This window comes from Cololabis saira, chromosome 8, assembly GCF_033807715.1.
Source record: "Cololabis saira isolate AMF1-May2022 chromosome 8, fColSai1.1, whole genome shotgun sequence".
In the NCBI taxonomy this organism is placed as follows: Eukaryota; Metazoa; Chordata; class Actinopteri; order Beloniformes; family Belonidae; genus Cololabis; species Cololabis saira.
The window spans coordinates 23529341-23544868 of record NC_084594.1 but is presented as its reverse complement, the minus strand read 5'-3'; the positions used below and the strand labels follow the sequence as shown (position 1 = coordinate 23544868).

The following is a 15528-nucleotide window of genomic DNA, read 5'->3' as shown; positions in this document are numbered from 1 at the left end:
GGCACTGTATAACGCATTCTCTCAAAGCACTACCGCCTGTGCTGGGGGGAAGAAAAAAGGCACACAAAGCCAGTTATCGGTGAGGTGGAGGGTGCAGGAAAATGCTGGGAGGAAGCCAAGTCTCATCCACAGTATGTCTGATGTTAGTAGGCCCAACAAATATTCATTATTCCACAGTTAAGGATGGCATGTTGAACATCTGTGTCAACACTGATGTTTTGATAATGTCTGACAGCTAAAAAAGATGTTCTGCAGAGCAGGTTTAAAGCCAAAGCTGTGGATGTAACCTGCACTTGGATGTCATTTTTAGAAACTTTTTAACTCACAGTGGATGTAGCAATCGAACAATTGAAAGAGGCTTTGTCCCGCCACAGCTTGTGTGCCTATATGATATCATGTTTAGCGTGCATTAAAGTATAACTGGTGTGTTAAGGCTTCTTTTTTGTTGATGGCTACTTGAAAGGGGCTATCGTTCACATCAAAAACTTTCTACATTTGAACATTTCAATGTTGTCTGGTACGACGGAGTATTAGGGCCAAACTAAGACAAAAAAAATTGAAAATTACGAGAATAAAGTCATAATATAATGAGAATAAAGTTGTAAAATTACGAGAATAAAGTCGTAAAATTACGAGAATAAAGTCGTAATGTTGCGAGAATAAAGTCGTAATAGAATAAAGTCGTAATATTACGAGAATAAAGTCGTAAAATTACGAGAATAAAGTCGTAATATTACGAGAATAAAGTCGTAAAATTACGAGAATAAAGTCGTAATGTTGCGAGAATAAAGTCGTAACATTACAAGAATAAAGTCGTAACATTACGAGAATAAAGTCGTAATGTTGCGAGAATAAAGTCGTAATATTATGAGAATATAATTTATGAGAACTCTAACAGGAAGAGCTTCTTCTCCCTGTGTTAAAATGAGGAATATTGAGCATCTTGTGAAGTTATATTTATATATTTATAATATATTACGACTTTATTCTCGTAATATTATGACTTTATTCTCGTAATTTTACGACTTTATTCTCATAATATTATGACTTTATTCTCGTAATTTTACGACTTTATTCTCATTACATTATGACTTTATTCTCGTAATTTCCTTTTTTTGTTTTTTTGTTTGGCCCTAATACTCCGTCGTAGTCTGGGGACGCAATAATGACAGAAAACATTAATTAAATATTCTCAGCAATAGTATCCACACTTCTCCATCTGTAACTTAAAGTAAGGACTCCAGGTGGGAACCAAACGCTACAAAAGTCCTCCAGCCCACCTCTGCGCTCAAAGGCTCTGATGTAGTGCTGAGGTCTGCTGCTCGACTTGTTCTCCCTGCTGACTGAGGTGACTGGAGATAGTGGAACCCCTAAAAACAGAGACATGGCACAGTGGGCCATCTCATTATCAACATTCGAGAGCCCAAATTGAACTGACAATGACCATTACAAAAACCAAAGAAGACAAGAAAAAGAAGGCGTAGAGAAATCATGTAGACTCCGGAAAGATGAAGAAATCTGAAAGATGGAAAAATCAACATGAAGGAGGCTCAAAGTGGAACAGAGAGAGTCTGGTGGGATTTAATAGCATTTAGTAGAAATGTTTGATTAGAGCATGTCATGCAAAGACAGATGTAAACTCCATGCAAAAAATGTGCAGTACAAAGAAAGAGAGTGGAAACGATAAAATGGCTGTAAATGTAACATCGAAATGCAATGATGACCAAAGATATTTCTCAAAATCACATTTCAAGCACATTAGAAAACATTTCACTTTTAAAAATAAAGCAGGTCTACTCCTTAGCTAATAGGCGTTCTAAGTGTCTTAAAAGAAATCAAAAATGATCTAAATATGATTTGATCAATTTGTAAATCATTTGTTTCATAATTACATTTCACATGACATTCATTTTTTTTATGAACTAGTTATCACTAGAAATCTTCAACATTCATTTATAAAGCTAAAACAAATATTATTATTTTTTTAAACATGTTAAACGTTTTGATGTTGGACATCAGAAGTTGTCTGTGGAACACGGCCGGGGAGGCACAGAGGCCCGAAGGTTAAAGAAAAAGTTTCAAAGCTAATAAAGACCCAAAATTACGCCTGGAAGATTTCTGAACAAGCTGTTTATGTTTACATCTAATCTCACGGAGAAAAATCCTTACAGTGTGAAGCAACACAACATTTGGGCCTCGGGGGAGAAAGTGAATGACAAGAGGCAGACTGACCTTTACACGGAAATCTGAAACCTCCATTTAAGCGGTGAGACTAAACAATCAGAGTGCTGAATGTAAGTGTGCTGACTATAACTGAGCCGGCAGCTGCCGCGGCTCTGCGCGGCCGTCCGTGGAGGGAGGGGTGAGCTACAAGGCCGATGATGGATGAGAAGCTCCATCAATAATGATGGCCTTTCAGGAGCTCTCAGCCAGACAGAGAGAAAGACAGGCCACGGGCTCTGCTGTGTGTAAACAGGTGAGGGGGGAGCAAGAGGAGGGGGGGTTTCTCTAGATATAGACGCACCATACCATTCCCTGAGGTCAGAGAAGATTGAAACTTCAATGATTTTTAAGCAGCGGCAGTTAGGTACTTTACCACCAGCAATTTTGAAATAATAGTGGCGATCTGACGAGAACCCACCGGAGTTAAAGAAACGGGGCGAATCAATGAAAACTAAGAGGTGGAAAATGATAGAAAAGAAGAAGAGCCCATGGATCTTGGGAGTGGGAGCAGAGAGGGCATTTTCTGACCTGAGATTGATTGACTGATATGGTTCTTTAAGATCTAAAGAGTAAAGGTCAAAATGTCTCCATGGATGCCTAGCTGTGTCTTTGGTTACCTGTGACCTGCGTCCACGGTCCACATATGTGCAGATGGGGTTGTATGCCCCTGTTCCACACACATACAGGTGGGTCCGGTTCCAGGGCTCTATCAGACGGATGAAGTTTCCGCATTCTCCCTGAGGGAGGACAAAACAACACGCACCAGGATTAAAGGACTTTTTTATTCAAATCTGATCACGAAATCCAGAAAAAAGGGTTATGTAACAGGTAATGCCCCGGCTTTTCTTTTCTTTCTTTTTTTTTGGTTAATAGTTCCTCTGCTTGGCCTAAAACCGTGGTATCTATCTCCTCTGTTGGCTGGCATGCTTCACATTATACCACACTTAAAAGTGAAAATGTCTCCACAAAAACATATCAGAGTAGGGCTGTTCGATTTTGCCCAAAAATAAAATCTCGATTTTTTTCTCTCAAAATCCGATTTTCGATTACGATTACGATTATTTTGTGAATTGACAAAAGGCAAAGAAATGATTTCAAATATGCTGTTTTTTTATTGAACATTTGCCCCATTGGGCTTTAAGTGCAAACTTTCCTCTTATTAAACCAAAAATGAATGAATAAAGTGCAAAGCTCTGTAAAATAAGTTGAAAAAAAGTTTTGAAAAAATATTATAAAATATAAAGTTTTATCTCTGAAAAAAAAATCAGCAAATCAGCACTTGCAAACATACAGTAAGTTATATTTCCAATTAAATAAAACAAGACATTTTCTAATTAAACTAAACTGGGTCTTTGCATGCTAAATAATAATGCAACCCATGAAGGAGGTAGAGGTGTGTAATGTCAGTCATTACATTTGCTATTCACATTTGCAAGTTTTTTGCAAGGAACACGAGCCGGTCTACCGCATCTGGCTTGAGGGATGCCCGGTGGCATGTTACAACGCCCCCTCCTACACTAAAGAGCCTCTCCGATGGGGCACTTGTCGCAGGTATTGAGAGGTATTTCCATCAATCATTAATATGGTATCAATCATTAATATGTGTGCAGACAAGGTATAAAAAAAAAAAAAAAAAAAAAAAAAAAGAAAAATCGATTTTACGATTTTCACGTTTTAACATCGTTCTAATTACATAATCGCGATTACGATTTAAAATCGATTAATCGAACAGCCCTATATCAGAGTGCTGCAGAAGCCAAGAAAAGTGGTGCTTCTGGGATGAAAAGTGCATTTGCTGTTAGGATTGTGGTCAGACACAATTCAAACTTGACAAATGAAAAACATTTTGGTTTGAACAAACAAGGCTGTTGAAGAAAGTGTTGGTTTTATTTATAAAAAAAAAAAAAGTGGCTTAAAACAGAAAATGCTGAGGACAAAGAGGTGCTCCTGGTGAAAGCAGTTCCATTTTTGGGGGGGTCTTTCTAATCTCTCTGTGTGTTTTAGGCAGCTGGCTGCTTTTCTGGTCCCAATCCACACAAATCATATGCCGAACAACAGAAATGAAGCTATCTGTTCAGATTTGCCCATCATGCTTTCTGCTGGTGACAGCTGGGGAAAAAGAAAGGATGTACTAGTACAAAAAAAAGATTGTATGCAGAACAGGGGGGTGAGCCATTTTGGCTGATCTTGACAACGCGACAGATGCACAAGTCAGGGGTTTCAGGGGATTTGTTGTGTGTGTGTGTGTGTGTGTGTGTGTGTGTGTGTTTACACATGTGGGCCCTGCGTGTATTATTCAGCGTGCAGTTGTGCTCCCCCACAATGAGCACAGCGGGGATGATTGCCTTTGACCTCCTGCATGAACCGATGTCCCCCCCTGAATTGCTGTTGAATTGTCATCATCTGTCATTCACTAAGGAGCAGCATTGCCAAGCTATCATGCAGTAGCCAATTTTATTTCTTCTTCCAGGGATGAAATTTCAAACCCACCCCATGTGCACACAAGAACACACCGAGGCTTGCACATGCACACGTGAATATATATTTATATACGTAGGCCAATACAATGTAGCCGCAGGCTGCGAGCAGCGTAGGTCACCAAACACGCATAAATGAACATTCCAGTTGGATAAACAGCAGCCTGTTCTCACTGCCAGCAGGGGTGAGCAGGGCTGTTAGCCAGAGCCCCGCCACTCGCACACACCCCTGCAAGCACTCACCCAAAACTCACATGAAATGTGTGTGTGTGTGTGTGTGTGTGTGTGTGTTCAGGATGGGGGCGGCGGCAGTGGGGTTACAAAGAACCAAATCAAAAGAAATGGATGTGTTTTTGGTGTGAATTTCAATGATGGCTTCCCATCTCATCCTCGTGGAGGCTGCACAGACAGTGGCTGTGTTTGAATGTCTGAGTCTTATTAACACATCAAATGGGCCAGTCGCTTCACGCTGGCCGGTTTATTTCCCCCAGCTTGTCCGGATAACAAAAGGTAAAATAATAATTCTGCTAAAAATAAAACTAGATTCTGTTAAAATGCAATAAATGGAAATGAGAAATGTAGGCGAACACAAGGAATGTGCTTACGGCTCTCATTGAATTCAACTAAGGTTGCACATTTTGAGTCACTGCCAGAGCTTAATTAGTGACAGCTGTACACAATCAGCAATCAGGGATGCAAAGACAGTAAATAAAAGCTTCACAGGACGTCACTCTCGGGGAGGAGCTTTATTGTCATCTACTGACCCATGGGCGGCATTTAAAGCACCACAATCACTATTTTACACAGAAATAAAGCAGCGAAAACAGAAAAACACAATTATTGTTCTTTGTTTTTTTTGGGTGATAATTTCACCATCCACTTTCAAAACCTCAAAAAAATACACAAATATTTTATGGATTAAGTACTAGAACATAAACCGGATCATAAAATAAACTGAGGTTTAAGGTACTTGTTGCCTTTTGCAGAAATATTATAGCTCTCTTTTTCAGTGAGGGTTTTAAATCTCTCTTTTAATCACTTTTACTACGTTAGTAGGAAAAAAAAGTGTTCTCTTACAAATAGATTTAAAGAAATATCGCCAATAGACAAAAAGCAATATGATAAAAACGACTAGATGGGAATAAATTAGATATTATATCTGGGAAACAAAACAGGATGGAAATTCTAATTTTTCCACATACTTTTCAGCTTTTTATTGGTTTATTAGCAATTGACATTGAAATTGCCCCCCCCCCCCCCCCCAAAAAAAAAAACAAAAAAAAAAAACACTGGGTTTGTATGTGTATATTTATGTATGTGTACGCATAGGCTATGTATGCGTATATATATGTATATATATTAAATATAGTAATAATGCACATATATATTTGGTTTCTACCGTCATGGTACCAATCATTAATATGTGTGGAGACAAGGAAAAAAAAAAAAAAAAAAAAAAAAAAAGAAATTGACATTTTGCTCACTTCTAGGAACTAGGTTTTTTTTTAAACAGTGAAACTTCATGGCAGATGCTTTTTGAGAAAGGCTTTGATCAAATCCACAACATATTTATAGATAAATCAATATAATAGAAAGAAGTATCAAAGAGGATTGCTCTTCTTTTTTAAGTTAGACTTTTAGAGGTCTGATCGTGATGTCATGGCAGAGATTAAGCGATTAGTTTGCATGTTGCCCAGACTAGGTAAAAATAATTCTGGGATTTTTATTAACCAAATACTTGAAACTAAATACTACAAACCCCATTTATTCAAATATCATTTTCAACTCTGTTACTTACATTGGTGTCTTTCCCTGACAAGACACATTCAGTCTTCCTCTGGGGTGCAACAGGCCAATGGATCTGACAGGGAAAAATAAATGGCTTGGTTAGCTGTCAGCGCATGTTGAGCTTGTCCAGGTTAATGTTTCTGAAGAAAATGTCTTACTATGAGGGGCTCCTTGTTGATGTCATGCAGATCCAGAGAGAGGATATAATCTTTGCTGCCCACATACATGCGGTCATGGTCCTCGTCCATGCGAAGGATCCGGTAGTCGGTCGAATTGAGCAGAAAGGAGAAGTGGTGCGCGGTGCCGGTAGACTTTAACTCTACAGAGACCCAAAAAAAAGAGGAAAATATACAGTTTTGTTCAAACTGAGCTTTTAATTACTGTAAGAATAACATTGACATGTTCATAGGAGATGTAAAAGCTGCAATTTTTTTACATAGATGGGCAAAAATCCTGTGTGTCAGTGGTAATGACATGGTACTATACATTCTGATTTAATGGGATTACAACCAATGAGACAAAAGACAAATCTCCACTTGTGGACAAATAAACTAACTAACTAACTAACTAACTAACTGAATCTGGTAATTGACAAGCTTTGCCAAAGGAAAATACGGTATTAATTGACTCTTGAGGGGCTGAACTGAATAGCAACAAACAGCAGCAAGCAGTAGATCAGCCAGTTATAATAATCATTATAAGTCACATGACATGTTTTCTGTTGCAAAAGTCCAAATGGTTGATGATGTCCATGCTCTTGCACTTTGACCTCATCTTTTTTTGGAGACGGCAAAGCTGTAAAGAAGAGGTAAGCCTTTTCTTTTATCTCTTCGTCGGAATTGTTTAAAAAAGCAGCAATAAATAAGTGTAATATCACTAGACCTCCTCCCGCATCACTGTTAAGACCATTTTGAAATAAAACTGATCTGAAGTGGCTCACATACAGACAGACAGACAGACTCTTTTTTTAATGCTGGTTCTCCTACCGCCCACTTGCCTGTTGAATATAATGTGTTTTCCTTTCTATCATTCAACTTCCTTGGGGAAGTGGAGATTGGGAAAACTGAGCCTGCTCTTGCACTGTTTTATTTATAAAGAAAACTTGACTCGATGGAGGACCTGTCCAAGATCCACTTTAATTAGACCAGTCAAATGACTCCACTCTTCCATGTAGACAAGTCTGACACAGTGATAATGAAAAAGATTTGACAAGACAACTACATTTATTACAACTTTACTTCACCAGAATGAAGCAGAATGTCTTCCTACTTAGCAGAGAGTTGAAGAGGGCACAAAGCGCTCCAGGTGCAGAGGACGTGTTCAAATTCTGACATGAATTCTTTCCTAGAAAGTCTCCCCTTCTGCTCATGTGCTGAGCCTCCTTCAGATATTGTTAAATGCTGTTGCCACGGTGCTCTGCAAGTAAACCAAGCAGGCATGTCCTTCACCTTTAGGATGTGGCTTCCAAAAACATGCTCAATAAATACTCTCTGGGATAAAGAGGCTTTGTGCAAGTGTGGTGTCCTTATTGAAAATGAAAGCAATTTGTTGGATCATAAACCAAATAGAAGACGGATATAACCAAGTTAAAAAGTGTACAAGAATAAACTTTCATGTTTGGCATCGACATCCATGTTGGGTGATCCAATGACAAGTTGGCAAGAGTTCAGGTAGTTTATATCTAATTTTAGCATGAAGTAGTATGACATACTATTAAAATCCCAATCAATCTGTACATAGTACGACGGAGTATTAAGGCCAAACTAAGACAAAAAAAATGGAAATTACGAGAATAAATTCATAATAATATGAGAATAAAGTCGTAAAATTACGAGAATAAAGACATAATATTACCAGAATAAAGTCGTAATATTTTGAGAATAAAGTCGTAATATTTTGAGAATAAAGTTGTAATATTAAATATATTATAAATATATAAATATAACATCACAAGATGCTAAATATTCCTCATTTTAACACAGGGAGAAGATGTTACGACTTTATTCTCGTAATGTTACGACTTTATTCTCGTAATATTACGACTTTATTCTCGTAATGTTACGACATTATTCTCGTAATATTATGACTTTATTCTCATAATACTACAACATTATTCTCATAATATTACGACTTTATTCTATTACGACTTTATTCTCGCAACATTATGACTTTATTCTCGTAATTTTACAACTTTATTCTCATTATATTATGACTTTATTCTCGTAATTTCCTATAATTTTTTTTGTCTTAGTTTGGCCCTAATACTCCGTCGTAACATAGCATGAATCATCCGTTGAAAACTTCTGAAGAATTGCAACTTCCATTGATATCAATTAATTTCAACTGTAATACTTAGTTCATATTTTAAGAAGTACAAACTCAAAATGTCCTGCTGTAAAGCCTGTCAGGTGTCTACTCATTTAAAGACTACACACACTAAAAAGCTAGAGCACCACCCTTTCTCTAACAGGATCCCAGCTCTTTTTTGTGTGCAAAAAAAGGCAGCAGACAACAATAGTGGATAGTCCATATTGAATCACCTGTGGACTCACGTTCACACTCACAGGCAATAGAAAGGGGACCTGCAGGTGGTGACTGGCTGCCACAGGTCCAACACTTGCATCACCCCCAACAAGACCTGGCAGGCAGACTGACAGATGACCTACTATATTACAAGTAAACGTTTGTCAAAACATACGACCCATTAAGAGTGCTCACCCTCCGGTGTCTAAAAGCTTGGTATTTGCCTTTCATGTCAGTTTTCTGTTCAGGATCACAGGATCAAACCCGTGAAACCTTTTGAAGCCCTTCAAAATAAAACAACTTTCTAAAAACTAGCAAGTTAGCTCTTCTATTCAACAACTACATCAAAACCCACAGTTTTTGCCTTATTTTTCAAATTTAACTACAGTGACTAACTGCTAACAGATGATGGAAAATATGTTTGATTAAACTCAGCCAGACAAGAAAACATGTTTTCATGGAAATTTTTTGTAAATTTCTCACAAGGAAAATGAAGCAAGAAGCTCAGCCTTTTCAATGTATGACGTGAGAGGGGGAACGTGTTTATCTGTAAAGTTCAAGCGAACATAAAACAGCACATTGGATTTTTCTCTCTGTCCTGCTGATGTTCACTAACGTGAAGTCTATGTGAAGTCACCTTTGCGCTAAAATGCAAAACTCAGTTAAAGTCGTACAGTATACTAACCCCATTTAGCCGTCTATTTTTATCCATGTAACTGAAGTGGCAATCTAACACCCGGATGAACAGTCTTTGCAAGACAAGACATGCTTAAACGCATTTACTTTGAAATAATGCTTGTGGCACGGTGAGATAAGGGGGGAAGTATGATAACAGTCAACCTCAAAGTGTGCATGCAATCTATTGTCAGCACAAATTAATCTTTACAAAAGCATTCCTGTGGGTTGCGTCTCAGCAAAAAGTGTCCTCTGAAGCCAAAAAAAAATGTTTCAAAACAAAACAAAACACGGCCTTGACACCGTGTTAAATGGCTGAATTTACAACCAGCTGGTAAGTTCAGCAACAATGGGGCACGAGTGTCAGGATCTGGCGTATATCAGCCAGTTTCCCAGTGAGGTCTTTGGAGGCTAATCACTACCAGACACGCAGGCAGAAGGAACAAAAGCATCTTTTTCTTCCCGTGTGAGCAAATTGTCTTCAGTTTGTTGGAGACCAGCTTGTGTGGGACTTAATCGGGTCTGCTGTCCAAGAACATGAATGACAGGAGCCTATGCCAGCTGTCAACGGGTGAGAGGTGGGGTACGCCCCGGACAGGTCACCTGTCCATCACAGAGCCACGCAGAGATGAAGGAGAAAAGAGACTGAGCACAGTCACTCCTAAAGACAATTTATAATCATCATCACGGTGATGGTTAATGTGTATGTGTGACGTGATGTTGAGTTTCTTTTTTTTAATCAAAATTATGAGATTTATCAAATCAGTAATGTTTTTAAAACACAAAAAATAAAAAGCTGTTAATTGTTTCCCCATCATCAGGTGCACCGGAGAAGATACAGGTGAAGGAATAACTGACTTTTATTACTGAATAGTGCGTACATTATTGAAACTATTTCCCTTGAGAGGTCCTTTTTAATATCCTAACTCATTTGTCCCCAAGGACAAAATATCTTACCTTCTCAAAAACTGCTGTAAAAATATTATAAATTAATATTTTTCTCCACTTTATGAAGTCAGTCTTTTAAAAGTACTTGAAATGTACACATCATATAATAAATGTTTTTTTTTACCCTTAAAAGGCCAGTATGTTTATATAACTCCACTTTTTGAATTAGAAAAATAATAATGATAATAATGATAATAATAATAGTTGACGTAAAATACATTTTATGGATTCATTGCTCATAAATATTATCAAGCCCTGACGAGGGTCATTGAATGGCAGCTATACTGATTCTGATGCACTTATTTCTCCCCAGTGTCAGATTGAAAACTTCTCCCGCTGTTACTTTAAGCAGATGAATCTTTGGAAGAGGTCACAAGCTGTTTACAGCCAGCTTTGTCAGTCAAGCTAGAAATCATGGCAGGGTGACAAGAACAACATTCCTTAGCCTCTATGAAAAACGTCTGTACGGTGACATTAAAATCAATTCTTTTTTAAAGTTTTCACCCGTGGGAAAACAACGGAATCACAAAGATATTTGGAGTTGTGACAAACAAGCACACACCTGACTGCTTTCAAACTCCATCATTGTTACAACCACTGGTGCCAGACAGGCGCTTTAACCGCAGATTGAACTTTTTCCCTGCATCTGCTCTCTCTGATTGGTTAACCCTGAAACGTCCAGCCAGCTTGTTCCCAACCCCACCTCCCATCCCCAACCGGCATAAGCCTCTCTCTTTTTGATACAAGTAAAACCTTACACACCAAAGTTGTTCTTTTTCTTACACATGTTTTATATATGTGTTTTTGTATGTTTGATATTTGTGAAAAAACTTTTTAGAACACATAACACCTTTGGAAAGTCTTGATACCATTTTTTTTTATTGTTGGTAACACTCAAAGTTACCCCTGAATTGTATTTGCAGAGAAAGGAAGGAGGATACACTCCCAGACCCTGCTAATGCTCCTTTTCATGCCTTTAAGAGTCTAGCCCCTTTCTTACCAACAGTGTTTCATTTGACTGAAAGAAAAAAAAGGGGTTTGAGGGAGCAAGCAGCAGAAAATCCCACATACCTGCCCAGGCATCCATGGCATGTTGTCTGAATTCTCCATTCGGCTCAAGTTTTCATTGTACTAAAGTGGAGGTGTGGCCCCACCTTGCTGAAGCCTCTCTGCAGCCAAGCGTGCGAGGATGTGTCCCTTAAGTAATTAAATTTTTTCAAAGCTGTCTGGAAAAGTTCTGTGACTTTGACATAGTTGACTGGCTCTTAAATCCACACAGTCAAACCTTCTTCTCTGATCGCTGTGACTTTACAACCATCGAGAAATAATTGACCCTTTTCTTGCAGTTACATGGGAAAAGAAAACCTAACTCTTGCAGAACAGCAAAAACACACTTGGATCTTTGTATTTGGAAGGGTATGACAAACTTGAAATGTCCTTTTGGACTGGAGGAACTTTTGATGAAGTGGTGATTAGGAGACAAAGACATACTGACCTCAACGTTGAATGTATGAGGCAGTGACTCTTTGTCTGTTAGAAGGATGGAGAGGTCACCGCGGATATCAGAACCTGAACAGCAGGCGGAAGCCTTATCAGCTCAACCTGTCATACTGTTTGTCTTTTGTATCTGCTTCAGTTCAGCACCTAATAATCAGCCTCTCAGCACCCATCGGGGTTGGGACTATTGACTCAGAACACATGTCGCCGAAGCTGATGTCTGCTTACCTGCGCCTGGCAAAGAGAAATAATTGGCAGCAGATTACGTCTTATCTCTGGGCTTCCGGTTGCTGTCACTCAGATGCTCTTCACGCTCGTCTGCCACTGATACACTGTGTATATTTGAGTCAGAGCGTGTTCACAGAAAATTAAAGTAGAGCTCCCTGATCCTCACATCAAATCAGTCATACACCCATCTCTCTTTGCACGAACTGGAAGCAGAGATTGATTTAAGCAGTGAGTTCACTTCCTGAGTGGAAATGAGAGATTACAACAAATCTATTTCTGCTGTTTCACATGACAGAAAAGGTTAATTAAAGCACGGGGGAGAAGAAGATCGCTCCTTTAACTGACAGCTTAGCTTAGTTTCTCATTGTCTGGTCTCCAAACCTGACCTTAATCAAATTTATTTTATAGAACAGCAATACTTTGTGTAGATATATGAAGAGGAAATGGGTATCACATGGACTGAGGAGAATTTGCAAAACATTAGATTTGTCGTACAAATGCAATTCTATTGGCTCTCTACAATGATCAATTTTTAATTTTCCCAAGAGGAATGATAAGGAAACACTTCACTAACGAATAAAATAATAAAAACAAACTTTCTTTGCCTGACTCATTAGTTTTACCTATAAATACTTGCCGCACACTAATAAAAAAGCTTGAGGTGGGTCTGAGGCCAGGATGCATTTTTTTTCTCCCTTTTCTGTGCATACCAATGCATCGGACAGCTGCCCTGAACGGCTTTGCAAGGCTACAGGTGAAAGGTTAAAGAGGTCTGAGGTGAAAGCTCATCTTGGGCTCCTTGCACTCGAGAGAGCTGGGTGGTCATGATGAGACTGGGATGGTACGATCGAGGAGAGGAACAGCGGGGATAGATGTTGGACTGCGGCTTTTACGAGATGTTAGAGTGATTAATAAGTTAAAAAAAGGGAGGGACCGAGGAAGGTAATTTTTCATAAAAGAAAAAAAAGCCAGCTTTTAGCAGGTTTTACCTTCTCACAATAAATATATCGCAACTATAACACCAAACCAAAACATTTGAATCTTTCATTCTCATCCTTCACATACTTGAGAGTGACAGTTTTTACTATAGTCCAACATTTGACTGAAAGATGGCCTCAAAACCAAACTGATTAATGAAATAAATGATCAACAAGTACAGCATATATTTAGAAAATGTGTATACCGAATATTTTTTTGATATATAAAGCCGATTATCTTAAAGAAGACCATTCAATTTTCCCAGCAACAAAACTTCACGGTTCTCGCCAAGAAACATGAGAAATTCCTGCTGGTGATGAGCTCTAATACTTTAACAACCTGCCTTTCAGGAGATCTGTTTCCAGCACTTATCTCTGGATCTTGAAGGACATGAAATCCACTAGCTCGTTCCTCATTTTTGTTATGGTTTAATCGTGGGGTGCCGCCCGGGCCTGTGGCTGGCTGTTGCATGCACAAATGTTTATATGTATAGGTATATTTGGGCTGGTGGTCACGCTGATGCTGCACGCTTCTGTAATGATGATGAAGCTCTGTTTGTTGTTGTAGCTGCGCTGTCGCTTGCAGCGGGTTTTATTTGGGGTAGTGGCAGTGATCAGTGGTGACAATGCAGTTTAGAGAGATCACCAAAAGGGCTGAATTATGAGACAGGTCTGGTATGAATGAATGAAAAATCCTCCTCTCGCCAGCTGACCTCTGACCCGGCTCTCAGAACAAATACTCTCCCTCTCTGTCAGCTGCGCTAACACAGAGCCAGATGTAAAATGTTTTCTCAGAAGAATCCCCTCATTCCTATTTATAGATCTATCCCGATTCTTGATTTAATTAGATGGACTGAAATGTGTATCTTTCCTCAGACAAGCTGTCCACAGATCAGTTTTCATCTTGCTTATTTGAAGCAGATTTGAACAAAGAATAATTTTCAAAACAACTTTTTGCTACCTTGTGTTCCAAGGTCATGGCTATAGTGCTGCTAGCTGGGGGCAATAAGAGGGGGGTAATTAGAAGGTAAATTTAGAGGGAGACCATTAACAGCAAGTGTTGACTTTGGGTCTAGCAGGCACAGCAGCCACCTCTACTCGCTCTGGGTGTTCCCACTCTCCAGCCCGGCACAGACAATCCACTTTATTCCCTCTGGTCGTTTTTCACCCACAACAGCAAAATGCTGCGGTAGAAGAGTGAGAATGAGGGGAGGAATCCCAAGAGTAGAGAAGCCTGACAGCGAATCTAAGAACGTCCATTTATCAAAGCAGGCAGGCGAGAGAGGGACGGAGAGAGAAAGATAGAGAGAGAAAGAGAGCCATGGAAACTCTGACTCCAACTTGAGGAGAGGTCCAGTTATGCAGCCAGCGCTCAGAAAGGCTGATAGCCCCGCTGTTGCTGCAGAAGGAACAAAGAAACAAAGCTAACAAAGACATACAAAGGCTCTTTAATACCAGCCACAAGATGGAGTGAAGAACACCCTAAAATTGTGCCCAAATATAAAAAAAAAACACTGATTAGAATCTCAGCTGACAGTTTAAGTCGAGCAACAGAGAGAGTTGTGTTAAAGTAAGAAAACATAAAGGTAAGAGTTGACAAACCAAAGAGGAAGCAAGATCATGCAAACATGACAGCCATTCCCGATAAAGAGTAAAATGATGAATCTGACAATAATCATTATACTTAATAACAAGCTATGTCCTTCTATACAAATATTCATAGGAAGTGTTGTCCAACATGATTGTGTCAAATTCAGTCCATATTGGAAATGATGTCTGAGGTCAAACGAAGAAGAAAGAGAAACCTAGTGATACGCTGGGAGATATTTTCCCAGATGCAAGGGGGGGGGCAAACTTTATATTAGGTTGATGGGAACTGTTCTCTGAAAAAAACTAAACAAAACAAACAAAAAACAAAACAGTGCCTGTTTTTTTTTAGCAAATGACCCTGACGTTTACATTCAAATGTCAAAAATGTCCAGCAGCTCTAAACGCTTGTCTTGTAGGAGTAACTAAGGGAACAGCGTGACGTTTTTCAAATGCCACAGAAAGGAACGAGGGGGTCCGGGTGGTTTGGAGGTCGCAGGAGTCTGCTGGTCATTTACCATTTTCTATAGACAACCAAAGACAGCCTTCATTTCAAGTGTTATCCCAACCTAATCATGGTGGTGTGGCCCGTCGCTGAACACAAA

The 15528-nt window shown here is 39.1% G+C and overlaps 1 protein-coding gene across 2 annotated transcripts in view; it reads right to left on the bottom strand.

Annotated features, from left to right (window-relative positions):
* The window catches only part of sema3fa (sema domain, immunoglobulin domain (Ig), short basic domain, secreted, (semaphorin) 3Fa), a 51865-nt gene that overhangs the window by 16019 nt on the left and 20318 nt on the right, over window positions 1–15528 (bottom strand). The window contains exons 3-6 of one of the 2 annotated variants that reach the window (XM_061727312.1): window positions 6647–6807; window positions 6499–6561; window positions 2841–2960; window positions 1281–1370 (exon numbers count right to left, since the gene is read on the bottom strand). In XM_061727312.1, the coding sequence (XP_061583296.1) occupies window positions 1281–1370; window positions 2841–2960; window positions 6499–6561; window positions 6647–6807 (434 nt within the window). The remainder of the gene's footprint in view (window positions 1–1280; window positions 1371–2840; window positions 2961–6498; window positions 6562–6646; window positions 6808–15528) is intronic. The other variant, XM_061727313.1, reaches the window with a different exon arrangement.